This window comes from Macrobrachium rosenbergii, chromosome 3, assembly GCF_040412425.1.
Source record: "Macrobrachium rosenbergii isolate ZJJX-2024 chromosome 3, ASM4041242v1, whole genome shotgun sequence".
Classification (NCBI taxonomy): domain Eukaryota; kingdom Metazoa; phylum Arthropoda; class Malacostraca; order Decapoda; family Palaemonidae; genus Macrobrachium; species Macrobrachium rosenbergii.
The window spans coordinates 17,093,698-17,114,598 of NC_089743.1; the positions used below are offsets into that span (position 1 = coordinate 17,093,698).

The window sequence follows — 20,901 nt, forward strand, 5'->3', positions numbered from 1 at the left end:
GGTACAGCAAGTAGCAGTGTTCAGACAACAAAACAGCAATATCTACTGACAAAAATCCATACTAAATAATAGAAAATGAGAAATACAGAAAATGGGAATTCATCACAGACTGATATTTTACGAGCATGAATGAGTATTCTCATGATTGAAAGAATACATGGTAGCAAATCATGAGAATACAGTACTCGGGATAATCAGGGAAGGAGTCAGGGTCTATCCACACTATACCCGCACATAAATGGACATGTACCTGACCTGCACAGGACCGTATCCTGCATAAACATTCACGTTGCAGTGTATACTCTCCAATACTTACGGTCGTAGTTTAGTCCTGTTCTTCATACCAGCAGCATCTTAAGCAATTTGATATGCTTAAGAATTTTAGTATAAGGGACTTGGCAGTGACAGCACTCCTTTTGAAGGAGGAAGAGGAAAACAAATGTGAAAAAAGCAAAAAACGGCATTACTGGGTGCATAAATCTCTGAAGAAAAGGAAAAGTAAAGGAGAATACTTTACACTATACATGTAAAGAATTAATGTGGTAACATACTTACACAAATAAAAGTGAATAGTTTTACATGTTGAGTGGATGGTCCCACCAATCCATGTTGTAAAACAAACCTTGAGTATGATAATAACAATAACAAAACGACAAAAGTACTTAAGTACAAATGTAATTAACTTTTCCTTGTCCATTCTGCAGAAAACAGATTGCCACTTCAACGTCTAAGAGCTTACCGACTGCTGTACAGTAAGTATCCGTGCAGGTGCCACGTTCAAACTATCCAACAGTGACAGGATCGGTACCTGAACAGAACGTGACTGTACCTGCAAAATATTGTTGCTGAGAAACCCCAACAGCATTTGAAGGTGACGGACCATGTTGGTCCGGTATAGTGTGAATGCTAAAATGTAAATCCCATTGAAGAATATTTTGCCAGTCTGCTATGGTATGGTTACATGCAGGTGCATTTATGTATAATGTGAAAAGACCCTTAAAGGAACAGGTTCTTCGTCTTCCTCATGCTCTTCTGTTCTTTGCAAAAATTCTTACCAGAATAGGGGTGCAGAGCAGAATTTGAACTTGTGACCCTGTCTGTTTGTATCCATGAATGTTCGTAAGTAGGGTGGTGTCTGTATAGTCCCAAAGGAGTGAGTCCCATCTCTCTTGCAATGCATTTAACAACAGATGGATCTCCAGAGTTGGGACTTCGACAGAACTTCCACAAGAGGTTCTCATTGTCCAACTGTCAGTTGAGATCTGACACCTAAAACAGGATGAGAAGGAGGATCGCTGAATGAATGCCACTGCCGTTTTAACCCATAACTGAAGTGAGCACTAGTGGAGTCAACCATGGCATGAACTTCTCCAAGGGCAACAGGTGATCCAAGAACTACCTGTAAAACCCAAGTTGGGTCAGGCAGGTTTGACCTCTCTTAAGTACCTCTCCCACTCAGCCTGAATGGACACAGGACCCTCAGGGATATAATATCCTTTGCAGATTGAGAAGGACCCTCTCCCAAAGGAGAGGAAAGATACACATTGCCTGGTGATTACAAAGATTAAGGTGACAAATGTTCTGAACTAATGGCTCCATGTACTGAACCATGATCCAACAACACAGTAAACTACTCATATCAATTTGAACTGCTTCCCCTAACCCTGGTTTCATCCTCAGTACAGCCTTTGCTGAACCACTGGTATGTCTTGGGGAGCAGCCAAGAGGACTACAGTGCTCACACACAGCAGCAGATAAATCAAAAGGACCAAGCTTGTTAACTTGTATGGGAATTTGGCCATGCTCATAATCACCAGTCTACAGGAGAAAGGTCACAGGGACCTGACCAAGTACAATGCAAAAATGACCAGTGATGTATGAAACCAAATTTTAACTTAACTGGTTACAAAGAACCAAGATGATCAGAAACTACAAGCAGTGCTGATTTCCCGTTAGACCTGGGAAGGGAAGAGGTACCTCTACATCAACCCCTCTCTCGGAACCTCATTCACGCAAACTAGAACATTGTGCATTGACCTTCATCAAGGAAGAGTGACACTCAAATGAAGTTTCATGAAAATTCCTGAGAAAACTTCAGGTCTCTCTTCTTGGCTCTTCTGACAGCCAGGAGATGAAGAGAGGGTGAGAAAGTGGAGGACGACGACAAAGAGGGAATACTAAACCTCTTATTCTCATCTGCAACCATACCTAAGGAAAAAATCAAGGCAGGTGTTTGAAGAATGCCTGGAGTACAGAATGAAGGAGGAACAACAGAGGACTTCTCTTGCAAGAAAAACAGCAGCAGCAGAAGGGACAACAAAGTGACTTCATCAAACCTCTTATTCACATCTGCAACCATACCTAAGGAAAAAATCAAGGCAGGTGTTTGAAGAATCCCTGGAGTACAGAACGAAGGAGGAACAACAGATGATTTCTCTTGCAAGAAAAACAGCAGCAGCAGAAGGGACAACAAAGTGACTTCATCTACAGGAACAAGAGAAATATCAGATGAACTCCCACCAGTAGGTATGTGGTCCAAGAAGGCATTTAAGGACAGATCCCTGGGAATGACCTGAGAAGGCCACATAATCCTTCAAGTATTCCACAGACTCTGAGGAGGGACCCAAGAGTTGCCAGCAACACAGCAGCAGGAGCAGAAGCACATTACAAGACCTCACCAGGTGAATTCACTGGCTTAGCACCTGTCCTACTCTATAGAAAGCATGTGTTGGGACTCTCTTTCCCCATAGTTCCTCCCATGGACCAGGAACCAGGAAATAATGAGCATGAGTAGCAACAGAAGACATGGGATTCATACATGCAAAAGAACCAAAAAAAAAGAGGTAGAGGTCAAGAGAGGTGTATTGCCTACTGATGGTGCTAGCAACTGCTTTTTAGCATTTTTACAGCTACTAACAAATTTTGTCTACAGTAAACATACCAATCTGAATATTCCTCACACAGAAGATCACATCCAAAAGCTGCAAAACGTACAAAACTTGTGAGGACCCACAACAAAGGTCACGATATAGCATCTGCACACTATTTCATCCAGTACATCTATTTTGTTTGGTCATACTTAGTGAACTTTCACCTGGAGAGATAAAAATCTTTTAAACACAAATTAAAATCATTACACAATAAGCACACAAAAATTCTAAAGAAGAGTAACAAAAAGTAACTACTTCAACAGCACAGGTCAACAGTCCACCGATGGACATCTGCACAGGATAGAGGCCAATGAAAAAGTGAGGGGTTGTTGATGTGAGTGAGAAGTACATTACCACTCACCTATGAGCTGCAACTAATAAACTACTTTATTGTCAAGCTTCGACAACCAGTTCCAGTTGGAGCAAAATATTCTCATATAAAAGAAATTTTTAGTCTCACGGGAATAAATTTATTTAGGGTGAATATAAACATTAACCACCAACACAAATCCTCATTACTGAATTTTCAGATGAAAACTTTTATTAAAACTGGTAAAAATCTTAACTTCACATGCAAATGTGAGAAGTCATGGTGAATTCTAGAGATACGTTTCATCAGTCATTAATCAAAGTACAAAATTAAACACCTTTGTGCGTGATGCCAGCCACCACACCAGTTGATAGCTATATTTGTTTCCCTAGAGACAAGAGCACGTGCAGCTGTTAGGGTGCCACCTGCTATCTGCTTTACTATCATCCACATGTTTTCCAAAACTGGACAGTCAAAGCCTTAAACAAAGAATTAAATTTTAAAAATCAAGTTTTATTTTTCACACACTCCATTAATTCATTACTTCCTAACCATGCAGTCAGCAGCTCTTATAGACACTTCAAAGAAAAAGAAGAGCCCCACCAACTGGCTAGTTTGCATCCCAGGTATTAGCATTTCAAAAGGTATCAAGTCATCTCTTGTACTGTTTTACAGAACTTGAAAAGTTTCATATCAGTAGTCCAGCTTCTTACCTTGACATCTGGTAGAGAATGGAGGCCATCAGGACAGTATGTAAAGAATGGTTCTTTACATTACTGAAGTTCACAGTAGGAAAGTTGTCATGCAAATGCCAGTTCTTTTTGTTCAGTTTCCTTCACTGCCTCCACTTTTATGTCAACTAACGTAACTACAGTAGTCTCTAAGTAGTTAAGAGACTCAAAATGCAAAAGCCAGTTTTATAGGGAAAACAAATATTTTCTTATAAGGAAATCACTTACTTTACAAGCATAATAATGCTACTTGGGGAAATATTAATCTACTTTAAACTAAATAAAATGGGTTGTGTTATCTTGTTTATGCATGCCAGACAAACTAGTCCAGTATTCGAACAACCACTTTGCGAGTATTACCACAACAGACCTAATGATACAGTAAACCCCCCGTATTCGCGTTCTCACGATTCACGGACTCACGTATTCGCGGATTTCTCTGTTGAACGTATTTACCCAATATTTGTGGAAAATTCGCCCATTCGTGGTATTTTTCACTGAGAAGTATTCACTAATTACTGTATTTTCATATAATTTTCATGACTAAATGCACTTTTTGTGATAAAGCTATTAAAATAGTCAGATATAAACATTTTTAGAGGGGTTTTCTTGTGTTTAAACTATCAAAATAGGCAGTTCTATGTGTTTTTTTAGGGGTTTTAAGTATTTGCGGATTTTAGCTATTCATGCGGGGGTTGGGTTGTGTTGGGTTATGCATCCCCGTGAATACGGGGGGTTTACTGTATCTGCTTTCTGTATGAGTAAATAGATTCAAAGAAATATAATACTTAATTTAAGATTTATTTTTTAAATACTTATCTCTTCATTATATAACTTCTACTGCCATGCCAGTAGTAGTTCAACAGATTAAAAAAAAAAAAAAAAAAAAAAAAAAAAAAAACTCAGTTTTCTATGAACATCTGTCTTCTGTCCAGCTACTTCCCCCCACCTGGGACTGATAGATACAAACACTTGAAGCTGGTCAGTTTACTTATGTCCACTTTGAATGTGGGAAGGTAGGGAGGGCAAATTATTTAATGGAGAGTTAAGTATTTAAAATAAAAAATAAATCTGAAATTAAGTATTCATATTTTTTAAATGAACCTTACCTCTCCATTATATAGCTGATTACCACTTTTGAAAAGGAGGTGGGCAAAGTGGAAATCAGCCAACCCTTCAAAGGCTACTTGCATAGTAACACAATATTTTGTACAAATCAAGTGCTTGTTTACCCAGTGAATTCAATCCATCGGCTATTACTGCTGCCTTAGGAGGATTGTCACTCTGGTACGAGATCCTCACCATGAAGATACCTGAGGTCTCTTTGGAGGGTGGCCCCCTTCAGTAGAAGGAGGGGTAGGGTTACTGTGCCAAAACCATGCAGAGTCAACGATGGATGACTAATAAGTACATAAGTACAAAAAAGTATACTGTACTTCTAATACTCAACACTGACTACCTCCAAGCTTTCCAAAAACCACAACCAGTTTAAAAGCAGTAGGCCAAAAAAAGACTACCAATCAATTCAGGACATAATATCCCCTGCACAAACCAAAGGAGTTAATGCTTTGCAAAAACTGTATTTAATCTTTGCACCATGAAGACAAACCACAGCAAATACAAGATTAATATGCCACTGAGTGACTTCAATATCTTATCCAAGGATAAGTTCTTTTCAGATTTAAAAGTTGTAGCCACTGCTCACATGGTAAGTAGTTTACCTTCCATTAAGGACAGAAATTAGCATGAAGGTCCTTAACCAAAGACTTAATGAAAAGGACATTGAATTTCTACTCTTCGGAAGCTCTGGTTTCCGAATCACTATACACAGAACCTTTCCATCAGGTTTAATCCTTTTAGTGAAATTCCAACAATTCCTAAAGTCCTTACTGGACCCCAAGGGGTTAAGTTCTTCATGCCCCAGTGACTCCAGGCTAGGGTAAAGATACTGTTGTAGGTAAGGGCCTTGCCCAAAACTGTACTTAGCCCAAAATAAGGCAAAAGTAATTAACTTGTCTTTAGCAAAGCCTACCTTATCTGACTAAGCTTGCGGCTCTCTCACTCTTTAGCTATGGCTAATGGTACTGTGAAATTCCCATAGAAACTTCTTTACAAGGAGTTTGTTCCAAATGGTTCAAAGGGCAACAACATATTGAACTGAAGAACTGCATACAGATTCTAAGGTAAAGTACATAACAGAGACCTAGGAAACTCCACCTTAACACCCTGAAAAACATCTAAATGTCTTTGTCCTCAGACAAGCCTATAGCCAAAGCCAATATGACCCTTTAGCCTTAAAGGCTGCTACCAAGAAGTTTCTTCATGCCTGAGAAACAACAGAAACCTAACCATGTTGTTTATAGAGGTATCGGTGCTGGAAAACCCCTCTTAATGTCAGGCCATGACTTACAGCACTGATAATGGCATTACAGTATACTGTAAGACCCCACCTTGAGCTCACCTGAACCATGGATAATACCATGCAGTCATCTGTAGCTTGTGGGATTGTGAAACCTTTCATCTTTTGGCTGCTTGCATCCACCACTGAAAGAAACTGGAAACCCAGCCTTCCCTGGTCACCTGGGGTAATCAATGCCAAGAGAGAACTTGCAAAGTTGCCCTAATATACTGAAACTTCCTGAAACACAGCAAAAGCAGTTAAGTCATTACAGTCTAGACCTAACCAGGGAACAGCTTGGTGTCCCTGCCTAAGCTAAAGGGTCTTACACAAAAAACTGGCAAAAAAAAAAAAAAAAAAAAAAATCCACTTAGTCTCAAACACGTTAATAATAGGGGATCCCCACAGCCCACTGTCTGCAGCCAACCTTTGGATGTTGGACCCCTTCCATTGCTGTTACTTATCTCAGTGGTTGAATACATCCGCTAAAACTTTCATAATGAACAAATACCTCCAGTAAGGTCATAACTCAGGATGAGGTTAAATGTGCTAATCTGACCAAATACAGTGGACCCCCGCCATATCGTGGTTCAGCATTTGCGGCTTCAGTTAGTTGTGGATTTTTCTGTGGAACATAAATCCAAATAAATTGCAGAAAATTCATTCATAGATTTTTGTAGCGCAATATTCGCTAATTACTGTGTTTTTTCTTGTAATTTTCGTGACTAAACACATTTTTTATGATAAAAGAGTGAGTTACTAGTTTCCAAATATTAATATTCGTGTAAACACAGCAAAATGTCAATAAAAAAATTTTTTTAAGCATATTTAAATATTTAGGTACAGTACTTAACTCTACTTGTGAATTCCCAGTGTTTCCCCCTATCTACTGAAAAAATAAAATGAGGATGGCCTGAATACTGTATGAGAGAATATGGCTCTGCCTAAATATAAAATGTGAATTTTCATGATAAAATTAATTATTCTGATAAAGCACTTACCCACTGTTAAAGTTAGCTTATACCTTCGTGCCGCTAGGTGCTACTGGCATAAAAAAAAAAAAGAGCATGGCGACTGACCTGGTTAGACTGTCTATAATCACCTGTTTTCCCACCAGATGGCTTTAGAATATTTATGTTCTTGTCAGATTTCTTCCTGACCACCCACTAAGATGTGGGGAGGCTGGGCGGGTTTCCACTTTAACAGTATGTAAGTGTCCAAATAATTAATCTTATTATGAAAATTCTCATTATTTGGAATGAATCTTGCCTACTGTTCAAATTAGCTGATTATCACATTGAAAAAAGGATGGTGGGTTGATGCAGCCGGAAAAAACACGCGGTCAGCCAAGCAAACTAAAACTTTATTTAAAAAGAGAAAAAGCTTCTGTACACTCTTACCTGTTGCGTGATCCTTTCTGGCAGGTACTGCCGTCACAGCAGGGTGTACGGCCCTTGCAGCGAGAATTTTCTGAGGATCCTTATGGGGAAAAGGACTCTATGCATTGACTCCTGTGCCAGAGTCGAAGCCCACAATGACAGTTAAACTAAAGACAATAACTACCTGACAATATGAAGGTATGCTTCTATACACCAATGTGTACCTTCATGTTCCCCAATTAGATACCAGGATTTCCTGACAACTAACAATAGGAAAGAAGAGAAGAAAATGCTCTGGTTTTGGTTCAGGTGAAAACTGTCCCCACCGCGACGATGGGACCAAGGGCTTTACAATTTACAAATGTAATTTCAAGTCTCACAAATAATGTGAAGCAAAAACAGAGTTACAACTCCACTGAGCAGCATGGACAACCTTACCTAGCGAAAGGTTTTTAAGGAAATTAAAGGAAGTGCTTACAGCACGGACATCATGAGGCTTAACTTTCAACAACGGTAAAATGTCAGGATTCAACTCGTATGTGTTGACTGAATTAAGCAACTAAAAAAAAAAAAAAAAGACCACGATCTACTCACCCCACAGGAGGGAGAACCTCAGCAGACCCCTTAGATCTTTCCTGCACCACTCAAGGATACGACCAATTCGATCCGAGGACCGAGCCAGGAATGCGAGCCTTAATAGTGGAACTCTGAAGAGAGAGCTCTTCAGAGTTCCCCCTGTTGAACTCGTGCCTGCTTGCAAAACCCCAAGAGGTTGAGGGGACAGGAAAGGAGGATTGGGCTCTCATCAGTCCTGCTAGCGGAACAAGCAGGAGGGGTGGACCACGAGCAGTCACCAACCCACAGTGGTGATGGCAACACGGGTCCCAGAGAGCGCTTATGCCTTGGTGAAGCGCTGTCCAAGGAGAGCATAGTATTTTGCGCCAGTTGAGCCGAGCGATCAACTCGACTGAGCCGGGCTGATCACGCAAACACGATTGGGGACTGGCTGGAGTCGAACAAACGGCTGGCTGGCGAGAACTTGTGCTGTCCTCTTGACATGCCCCAGTCTTCTTCAAGGCCGAAACCTCGTGAGAAGAAGACTGAACAGGGGACCTCCTCTCTGTCTCTCCAGGTGTTCGGACCCTGGGGACTGAGGCACCAGACTGGGAGCCTGGCCAAACACCAGTGGCAGTGCCAGCAGGAAGAGACAAGACACCTGCATGTCTTGGCTCTTTCTCTTGTCCTGTGCCTGAACCGGGACGGTGAGAGGTCTCTCCAGCACCAGTTTGGGATACTCGAGTCTCCTTGGAGGCTTGAGTACTCAGAGTGACTCACGAAAGAGCCCCTGACACAGCACCAGCCTTCGAAGCGGACTTCTTAGAACTGGCGACAGGACGGCAAACTGAGGTGAGCGATCTGGTTCCCGCACCCAAAGGCTGGGAAGAGCCAATGAGAGATCCCACTGCTTCCCCTGTGGAGGGAAGCAGCCCCTTAGAAGTCCAAGGGCGGGACTTCTTGTTGGGGGGGGAGACAGCCTTCTTCTTTGGCCGATGAGCCTTGGAAGTTGAAGGGAGGAGGTAGCAGATGACGACGAGGAAGATGAAGATGACAACGACGACGACACCTTATGAGACGTCTTCCTCGCCTCCTTCTTCGTCATCTTCTTCAGGACGGCGGTCAAATCCCCCATCCAAGAGGGAACAGCAAACATCATAGGGGCAGCTGGGGCAGCTAGGGTAACAGGAGTGGCAGGAGCATCCCTAGCAGCAGGAATGTCCAGGACAGGAGTGGTGACAGCGACAGTCGGGGCAGCCAGGGCAGGTGGATCAGCAACAGCAGCCTGGACACCAGAGACCACAGGAGCAGCAGGAGCCGGAACCATCGTATGGGGCACAGTGGAGGTCACCATCATAGATGGAATGTGTGTGTGTATGTATGTGTATATATATATATATATATATATATATATATATATATATATATAGTGTATATAAACCTACATATGTATACATATCTACATATGTGCATAATATATATATACCTAAAAGGAGGATGGTTTGTCTGATAACATTGCTAATTATGTTCTACTTGATATACATACTGCTTGAAGTTCCTGATAGCTAAAAATTTGGGATAATAGGTGAAACAGACCTGCACTGAGGCATCAAAAGGGCTGGATCCTTCTTCCCATCACATAACATCTGATAAGAGACCACCTGGGGTAACAGTAAAGAACCCAAGCTTGATTCTTACCAGGTCAAAAATTTTCAAAATCATATGACCTCAATGCAAAGACCTCTGCTTCACTAAAAAGAGCTCTTATAGGGACTGACTACCTCTAAGAAGTGATCACTGGCGATAAATGCTGCAGTTGAAGGCAATATTTCTCTGCAAGAAAAACCCTGAATAGTGAGAATATCTTTACCTCCAAAATGAAAAAAACCGGTGCAGGGACTAGTCCTTCCCAATGCTACCCCCATATTTGGAAAGAGACCCTTAGATTACGAAGTAGTTCTCTTTCTCCAATACCTGTATATGGCAGCAAGAAAGAGGTATCTTAAGAGAGGCTCCCTTTACATGAATTGCATTATAGCCTTGAACATACACAAGCCACAGCTCAAAGTAAGGTTCTATTTCCACAAAATCATATGTTAACCTCTTCCTACAGAAAGTAATTAACCTCTTCAAAAAGAAATTGTGACTACTTATACACTGGTTATTTATCAGAAACTTGATTCATCAATGAACAGAAGTACAGTACAAGCAATTGCCCTCTGTCCACAGAAAAGGCAGAATAATAAGTCTTAGCAACCGAAAATACGCCAGAGAAACCAGGGCAAAGATTACCACACTCAAAGGTGGAAAAGCAGCAATTGATTGCAATGAACTAACTCCAGATAAGCTTCCACTGAGGGTTAAAAACACCTCTTTAATCACAGCCAACAAAACCCGTTGTTCCAGCTCAAATAAGACACTGATTCGGTTGGAAACCTGTCGGGTCAACCAGATGTCCTAAATTCTGATCAGGAAAATCTTGCGATAATGAGAACATTCCTAAACCACAGGGACACACACACACACACAAAAAACAGTAACCAACCTGTTTACCGACAGAAACTCCCACAACTGGAAAAGGAGTCGAAATCCCTGAAACAGAATGCTGCGACTACTAACAACAACCACCTGCTTAATCAAATGTAAGCTGAAACGATGGAGCATTGCCAAAATTATGGTAGGCAATAGTCGAGCAGAAGATATGTGCACCGTCGATAGGCGCACACGCAATAAAAAGCACAATCGCTAGATCTGCAGTCGAAAAGCACACAGATCATAGGCGCACAGGCGTATGCGCACCAATTAAAGGCATACAGGCGATATAAGTGCAAGCTATAAGCACTCACATGATAAGCGCACAGGCGTAAGAGCTCAAACTGAGAAATATCACTGCCAGTCCAAGTCTGAGACCTGAAGCACCTCCAAAGTCTAAGAGTCTGAGTAAGACGTCACAGGAACGTGATGCATGGGAGACCGAGAGCGAAGATCAATATGCGCACGAACGAATGCTGAAGTTAGCGCAGATGCTGGCCGCACAGGTGAAGCATGCGCTGACGAATGCCGAATAGCTGAAGGTAGCGCAGGCGCTATCGTTACAGACAGGCGCATAGGTGGCGCATGCGCAGGCGAAAATTACATAGAGAAAGCACACGCAGGTAATGAAGAACGAGGGTGGAACCTTGCGTTCTAACCAACAGAAAAAACCCTCGCATAGGCAGACCGCACGGAAGAGATATGCAAGGATGTGTGGCATTGCGGCAAAAGGCGCAAAACTGCGCTAGGCACAGGAGACTGCGCGGCGCACACCTCTTGCATGCCAATAAATCCCAAGAAACACAGGAAGAGGAAGAATCTCTACACGAGTCTCTAGAAACTACAGGATCTTTAACCCTAGCCCTACACCACAAACGATCCTTACTAACATTACCAAAAAGACAAGAAGAATCACTACTAACAAAATGTCCCAATGCTGTCAAACTTAAATGCGGTGAAGACAACGGGTGGTTTCTCTTTACCCAAGCTATCCTTCAGTGAACAAAGTCTGATGCTTGCACTGACGTCAGGCCAACTAGAGGAAGGGTACAACGGGCACAGATCCGCTCCGCTTTCTGACATGTCCCAGTTCCGTCACTCCAAGTCATGAGGGAAGGAAGGAGTGGGACAGGACGAGCCAAGGACAGGCAATAAAAAGCAGAAGTGTTGACCCTTCCTCCAACGCGGGAAACAACCTGAACTTACCTAAGCTCTCGGGAGGGTCGGTGCAAAAATAAAACACTAATAATAATAAAAAATAAAACACTAATAATAATAATAAAAAATAATCATAAAAAATAAAACACTAATAATAATAAAAAAATAATAATAGACTCCACTTATCAAATCTAATGCCCTGAATCGATGGAAAGTTCATTTGGAGTAACAGAGGGTAATAAAATTGGAGTAATGCCTTATATGATTGTACTGAACAAATATTAAAAAAATAAAAGAAAAACCAACAGAAAAACCAAGTGCATCTGTCGAACTCATACCGCAGCCAGCAACAGAAGTAGACTCAAGGCTATGGGTGTTTGTATCTATTAGTCCCCTGGTGGGGGGTGGGAGAAGTAGATGGATAAAAGAAGGATATTCATAGAAAACCAAGTGTTCTCATTTTTTGTTTTAATCTGTCAAACTCCTGCTGGTGGGGAAGTAAAAGCTATACAATGGAGAGGTAAGGTTCATTTAAAAAATTATGCTTATTCCATAAAATGTCACCAAGTATTGGGAACTGGTATTTTCTATAAATAAGGATTAAATGCATACTACATGGTTTAAAAATTGCAGGAAATCACATACAGTAACTCCATTAGTACAATTATAGGGAAGGTTAATTAGGTAAAACAATTATGAAATGAAACAATAACGAATAAACAAGAACAAAAGAATTAAATTAATGGGAGCTTAAAACAGTAAATGTTGCCTGCTTGAGAAACATACAGGAAAAGACTTCCCACCAACTAGACAAACTGATGTCTGAAATGTATACCTAACCAGTTGGAGAGGTTCTTTTTCTTTGAACCATATCTACAGGAACTGCTGACTGCAAGATTAGGCTGTATATTTTAAAACAAATATAGTTAAAATGTAATGCATAATCCTAAAATATTTTCAAAGATTATAACTGGACAAAAATCCTTTCTAATAAGGACTACAACATTATGATATAGAGCAATGTTAATAATTTTCTTAAACACTATCAAATGTGATAAATGGGCAAAAAATGTTTTCTATTAAGTGTGGGCCTTTAAAGTAGCAACTTACCTAATCCAAATTCATCCTCACTTACATCTTCTTTATTAGCCTCTGCAGTCTTCAAGAAGTCAACATATTCTTCAGAATGGAACTTTCTGACTTCCTCTTCAGATGCAGAGACAGAAGGAATGACCTTCAATTTATCTAGGAGTCCATATGCAGTGATGAGACTATGAGTCAAGCAAGCCTGCAACATAAAATATACTATACCTCAGCATCAATTCTGATGTTTATTTTGTTTTATATTACGCGTATTTATACTAAACACACATTTAGCTACAACAATCCTGTTACTGTATCTCTCTCTTCTACCCTGTTCTACAATCGCTTCAGTGGGCACTGGTGATGACGCCCTCACACTGGCTTTTTTTCATGTCACTTTTCTGTGTTGTCGCTTCTCAGCTGATAAAATATCCAGCTAATACAAAATCTTGATCATCCAGTAGAATGGAGCCTCATAACATAGGTATCAAGGTAGGGGGAATCAGAGCAGCAAAGCTTTCACACTTGTATGCATGCCCATGTTGACCTTATTCTGTGTGTTGGGTGTTGATGTGAATAAAAAAAAAATAACTTCCAAGACGAAGGAAGGAAAGGGTGACATGCAGGTCCAATTACCCTGCGTATTCTCAGCATGTATTCTCTCCCCTACTTCCCACACTTAACATGATTTTCCAACCAAAGACTTGTCTGTGAATAATCAGTTCCAAGTCCTGGCCTCTAAACCTCTGCTTCAGCATCAACCATCCTCAACTTGCTACTTCTGGTCCAGCTTCTACTGTCATTTTTACTCCTTCACCTTACCATCCTTTACTATTACAAACCAACCTTCAATTGCCACTTCTAGCATTTTCAAATTTTCCTCAGTATTTTTTTTATCAGTCACAGTTTTAGCTGTATTAGTAGGTAGCATCTTGATTGTTTTTCATCCCCTTCTTCCAAGCATTTGGAAACAAACCCTCTTCTTTACCATCCTACTTTTTTTCTCGCCTCCTTCCCTAACCTTCCCTCTAAAAAACAAATTTCACTTCTGCATCCTGCCACCACTGTGCAGTGATGGCCAGCACACTAACTAATCAAGAACAACAGATATTTGGAGGAACAGGAATTATGCTGCCCTCCCTTTAAAGAAGCATAGGCAGGCAAATGGTCACCTCCTACCAAAAGGACTGGCCGCATGAACAGGCGTAATCTTTATCACCCTTCTAGGAATAGTAGTGCCTAAATGAAGTCTCATGGGAATTGCTCATGAGAAGATTTCTGAGCCCTTTTTCTGCATCTCCTTTGGTCTGGGAATTAGAAAAGTTGGAGGAAGGTGAAGAGGTGGAAGTGGATGGAGATCAACTGCATGTCATCATTTCTCAACCTTGTTCCAACTTTGCATCTTACTAGGTCTCTCCTCTAAAGACAAGGATGTGGACATAACTTCTCAGCAGCTCCTGAGATCCAAGCAGAAGCAAAGGCAGCAACAGATGACAACATCCTTGGGCCCTCCCTGAAACAGGCATTTCCTACTATCAGCAGCAGCACGGACAGTAATACAGGCAACAGAAGTTGCAGCTACTGAAGCCAACTGCTTTACAAAAAAGCAGCAGACAAGGGCTTGCCTGTCAACTTCCAGAATGGCCAAAAGTTCTTCAGTAACTCCTGAGGATGACAGAAACAGCAAGAGATGGTATGGTAGCACTAAAGGGCTGCCCAATGAGTGAATTGAATTGAATATAGAATTTTGGCCAAATTCAGCACTGAAATGGAAATTGACAGTAAAAGGTTTGAAAGGTGTAACAGGAAGAAAACCTCGCAGTTGCACTAAAGATCAATTGTTAGGAGAGGGTGGAAAGTAGAATGGAAGGGAGAATCTGAAAGGAGGTACAGTAAAAGGAACGAAAGGGGTTGCAGCTAGGGGCAGAAGGCATGCTGCAAAGAACCTAAAGTAATGCCTACAGTGCACTGCATTAGGTGCACTAATGGCAATACCCCCAAATGGGGTGCTCGGGGAGTGAAAACTGAATGCTCACTGACAGCCCAAGAGGGGGGAAGGGAGAGCATCCAACAAATGCCCCTGACCTTCCAGCAAGGGAAGACCAAGGTACTGTATAGACAAAGCAGCAGGAATTTTCAGCACCAACAGGGACATGATGTAAAGAACCCTTTGGAATGAAGGATGTATTACCTCCAGATAACGGAAAATACCTTCCTGATCCTTCTATTTGAAACCAAACTTAAACTACCAAGTCATCGACCATCATGCACATTCCTTATATGGCATCTTTTTGGAACAATCTCAGTTTCTGAAGAGCACAAAATTCATGGGGTTCAATATTGTTAGGCATGAACTTACCACAAACACACTCACCCACTCCATGGACACCTTGTCATCTTGTCTTCCCAGTAATAAGCACTGATTCATACAGAGTAATCAAAAATATCACCAAAGGTGAAGGAGGCCTCAGTAGCAACACACAGCTCTCTGTACTACAGAGCAGCAACATGAAATTGACAGCAGTTTAAATGAGGGTTCACTCAAATAAGTGATATGACTTTCCCCACACTCACCATATACTACAGGCAGTCCCTGGTTATCGGCGGGGTTCCGTTCCCAACAGTGTGATGACATCCGAAAATTGGCGATAATAGCACTGATCCTTGGTTATCGGCGCCGATACCAAGGGATCAGTGCCGCCGATAACTGAGGATCAGCGCAGATAACTGGGACTTGGTGTAAAAAATCCAGTTATTGTCATCGCTAGACAAGCGCCATAAAACCAGATCACAAATAACCGGGGACTGCCTGTACTTTATATAACCAATATAATCTTTTATAAATAAAACAAATTTTTCCATACCATCCCATATTTTACAGAAACCTAAACTACAGTCCCAACAATCTCCAGACACCTCATAAAAGAAAAAAACAAATTTTCACCATCTGACTGTGCATCCAGGTCCCTGAGTGCAAACCAATTATTGTCTACACGAGCTTGATGGGGCATGCTACACTGCAGGAACCCGGCACTGCCTGTCATGTCTCCCCTATCCTCCCGAGCTTCTACCTACCCCGTCCCCACCCAGGGTGGACAAACAGGTTTGCAGGAGGAGGGTGGATGTCATGTCTCCCCTACTCTCCTTGAAGCAAGTGCCAGAACACAGTTCTCGACTGGCAAGAATGTCTTCTTCTGCTAAAGCTCATTGTAACCAAAACATTAAGCATTCCTGCCCTTACCCTTTTCAGTTTTCTGCAAAGGAAAGTGCAATAATATGTTCAATTAATTCTTTAACAACATATGTTATGAAGTACACAGAGTACCATCATACAAACATAACTCTACTCCTAACAAACATAATTCAAGATTGCAGATATGTACTCATTACCGAAAATATCGGTTCAGTAGTGAACAAAACATTTACTAGTTGATTGCAAATTCGCTATTGAAGCGAAATTTTGATAAACTTGAATCAGATCTTAATAACAAAGCAATAAAATACTGATCCTGAAAGCTGTAAGTTTGAAGGCTACACGAAATCAGCGATAATACTTCACCAAAATCCGGTTAGATAACTGGCAAATAATCAAAAAAGCTGCTGCAAGTACTCAATGTTTACACCAAGCATGGCAGAAACAGAATGAGATCATTTGCTGAGTCATTCCTGGTATTCCCATTAGTGGGCAGGACTAGTCACCTACACAAAACAATTGAAGCACTAGCACGAATTTTGAGTTTAGGCTGCTGCGATAGTTTGAAACTATAGCTATGTAGTTACTTGGTAAGTTACTTTTGTAAAAGGTAATGTCAAGTATTTCCACAGGAACAAAACTTTTGAAATCATTTTACAGTTGAGGATAGGCACTAACATGGACTTACCCTATGACGAATTATTGGCACTGCATCACAACACATCAGAAGCTTTGGATCTGCGACATAACAGGCTTGCAGTGGACCTTTGGCAGTCATCATAACAGCTACTGGTGTCCTGTCCTTAAAGGAAGAAATACAACACTTGCTCAGTAAGACAGAACTTTGCTAAAAAAATTTCATTACTTAGCTTGCAGTTTTACTAGGCATTTGTCCTCTTTAAGTACAATACTCTCTTCAACTGGCTAAACACCATTTCTGGGATGGCATGCAATTCTTGTCCCCCATTAAAAAAAAAAAAGTGCTAAAACATGGTGGCATGATAGCTGTCTTGCATTCTTTGCCAGCTAAATGTGGATAAATACCAAGACATTATTTGGCACAACATCCAAATCCAGTTTTCCAAACAACTCACACTTCTTTCTGCACACATCATCCCTCAAATGCCTCACAAATTCCAAGAAATTTGACTATATGGAACAACTTTCCCAAGTTAAAATTCCCTGTAAATAAACATAATTTTCAAGCCACTAAGGAGATTCAGAATAATGCAATGTGGTTAGTGTTTTTGCCTTGCACTCTTTATTGGCAGTGTCTTGGCCTTATCACTCGCCTGTAGCCGCTGTTTTTTGGATTATCCTCGATGGTTGGAAGTGTTACTTAGCGTTACATAAAAAGTTTATAAGTGAAAATGACTCATCATGGGAAGAATACAACTCACAGCCTTCTGGTTTTGAAATATTTTCACATAAATCAATAACTCTTGCAACCTTTGCCAGCTTCGAAGAAAGATCCTGTAGCGAAAACTGGCAACACCTGAACAACCATCCCACCCATCTTCCCCTAACCTTCCACCCCAATATTCAATTTATGGTGAAACCTCACCATTTTCCTCATCCTTCAACGTCCTTGGACCCTTGTCCTCCTCCTCCTCTTTCTCAAACCCCTCCTCCTCAACAGTTACTCCTTTATATATCCTACAGTCTCATGTACAATACAAATGAAAAATACCCTCCATTTTAGCCAAATCGGTTTGAAATGCTTTCTGCACAAATGAAAAAATTCGACTTTCGGTCAACTTTAACTCGACCGAAATGGTTTGGCTCTTCAGAAAAATAACCCTGGTATTAAAATCTCTGCTCAGCCAAATCACAGAAGAGAATTCAATGTGACTCCAAAAGACTGCTACAGTCGACCTCCTGAAAACCAAAATGGCTTTCCAGTTACTCAATCCAAATGAGAAACTAAACAAAGCCATCATCTGCATTACCCAATAAAGCTATATTGGATTTTCTTCTGGAGCTCTGATAAGGAGCTTTTTTCATTTCTGATGGTTGTAAATGTTGAAAAGTGTTTGAACAAGTATAAAACACTTAACGTGAAGATTTTTAAAAAACTTTTTCAGAGGACCAGTCCTGGGACAAGTAAATAGGCTTAGGATATGGGGATACTTCCCTCACAAAACAGAAGAAGAATACACTCCAGAGCTGCTGAGGTGCCTCCTGACATAAAATGTCAGCACTATGGTCATCACTAAACAATGTCTGCAGAGGCCCTAAATTTGCCCATCTGTTCAGCAAGAAACATGAAACAAAAAAATGTTTGAAAAATTGAAAAACCTTCATGGGATCCTACAACACCTTGCCCCAGCTGTTCTGAATGCCATCATATGTGGTTAAATGTTGCAGTGCCAGACTATCTCACATTAAACAGATGGAAGCAAGAGCCAATCAATCAAGACCAACCCCTACACCAGTCCCAGCACCCAGACCAACGACACCCCTAGAGCAATGAGTTATAACTACCAAACAAGTGGTGGAAGCAGTGCCTCTTTTGTGTCATGAGAAAGGGACTCGGATTGAGCAGCCAACACCCTCAACCCCTCCTCTGCAAGCCACTTCAATTCCTGAACCTGTTTTGTGTCACAAAAAAAGAGACTCAAACTAAGCAGCCAGCACCCCCAACCCCTCAATCTACTCAAACCTCTCCCTTCCTCTCAACCTACTCCAAACCCTGTCATTGAACCTCAACCCTCAAGTTCACTTGGCAACCTGGAAGAACAAAAAAACCAAAGTTGCTTTTAACTACAACAAACCTCTATGACATCCTACCTAAAACTGCTTACGCTGTGAGACATAACTTGGGATTTAACCTTAAAATTGATTGGAAATTTTTGAATGGTTATTTCAAAGAAATCTACAAACAATATGGCATTTCCCTCTCTGACGATCTCCTTAGACAGCAACTCTGTGATGATCACTCCCATAGTAGTCAATCAACTGATTGGCAACTAACCCCTATCTCCACCTAAAATCCTTTCTTTTCCCTTCTTTTCGGCCGCCTCATGTCTAATGACCAAAATTTTTTCAACTATCACTCTAACTACCACTTAAACTGTTACTTCCGTTTGTGCTGCTTTTTCTAAAGCTTAAAATTCTTCCTTTTCGTCCATTGATCCCTACCACTAAAAGATTGATGCTTTTTCCTATTGCTCAAAGTAAGTTAAATATGGTATTAAATCTCCATAGATTTTCTGTTTTTTCCAATTTTTCTCTGACAATAAATTTTTAATTTTCCTTACTGGTTATCTACCACTTGCCAGGACTCCCTACTATCACTGTTTTTCTCCAACTGACAGGTGCCTTAGGTTTTAAAGAGGTTTGCAACCCCGCCTGTTAACTTTTCATTTCACACCATTTCACTGGCATGATCATAAATCACAAATAAAGTAATCACCTCCATATCCTTAATTTCACCTGCACATCAAAAAATGACCTATGGGCTGCTCTTATGAGCAAGAGCCAGTTCTGGCATAAAGCAAGCTTCATCAAAAACAACAAGTGATCCACTGTGCTTCCATTGTAAAGAAGACCCAGCAAAATCTCAGAAAGGCAACTCAGGACTGCAAACTATACTTACCACAAAAAGAGCAAATGTGGTAAGAATCTACAGCAGGGGGCAAAAAAATTAAGCATTCACAAACCTACATATCTCCACTATACAGAACCAACACACTTGATCTGTATATCTATGACAGAAGCCATGAACAACCACAAACTAGCATAAATTCATTAATCAAATAAATACCTCAGCAGAAGCTTCAATCATGGACCAGAGGACAGAGCTGAAGAAAAAGTGCTGGTTTCCAAAAGTTCAGTGGACAGTGCACCACCACTTACCTAACTACTGTACACCAATGAACCACACTGTTTTTATTTCTAATTGTTTTAATGTTATGGTAATATCACTATAAAAAGTGATATAATTATGAGTTAGGAGAGAAAAATTGCAAACTTTAAAGTAATTTGTATTTTTCATAACATACAAACCTGAAAGTCTTTACATGGGGTGTTTGCTTGTGAATGCGAGATGGAACAGCTGTTAACTTTCAGACAAGGTTGTTGGCTACCAATGGTAAGGGGGAAGTCCCACCCACTTGTTGGTCTGCACTCCACTTTGCCTTTTGGCCCAGGTGCTAGAATGAGGGGTGGCTGAGGTGGGCCGCAAATGTAAAGACCTTCAGGTTTGTATGGTTGGAAAAATATAAATTACTTTAAAATTTGCAATTTATTCCTACACAAATACAAACCTTTGGTATTTACATAGGAGACTTACCCATTGGACTGGATGGTTTGGTTCTACCCACCCGGGAATACCTTCCTGGTCTGGAAGAGCATGGGAGAGAATTCTGCACCTCTAGCTTATTGTACATAAGGGATGTTGCAACTGCTAGTCTTCTAGGCCTAAAGTAATCAGTTGTGTCATTACTTTGAACAAAGGCTTGGAAAAACCCAAGAGTGTCAGAGACAAACTTGCTAATAAGACCAACGGGTTTGTTTTATTGCCTAGAGAGAGGAGGGGACATGCATCCAAACCATCTAAGTAACATGAAGGACAGGATCCCCTTATCATGTGGTCACCCGCAAACTCATGTTCAGCACGTGACGGCTCGC

The 20,901-nt window shown here is 40.9% G+C and overlaps 1 protein-coding gene across 4 annotated transcripts in view; it reads right to left on the reverse strand.

Moving 5' to 3' along the window:
* LOC136852888 (histone deacetylase 8-like) overlaps positions 1-20,901 on the reverse strand; it is a 70,474-nt gene that overhangs the window by 34,310 nt on the left and 15,263 nt on the right. For all 4 annotated transcript variants that reach the window (XM_067127828.1, XM_067127818.1, XM_067127845.1 and 1 more), the window contains exons 2-4: positions 16,958-17,071; positions 13,104-13,281; positions 3,578-3,719 (exon numbers count right to left, since the gene is read on the reverse strand). In XM_067127828.1, the coding sequence (XP_066983929.1) occupies positions 3,578-3,719; positions 13,104-13,281; positions 16,958-17,050 (413 nt within the window). In that variant the 5' untranslated portion in view covers positions 17,051-17,071. The remainder of the gene's footprint in view (positions 1-3,577; positions 3,720-13,103; positions 13,282-16,957; positions 17,072-20,901) is intronic.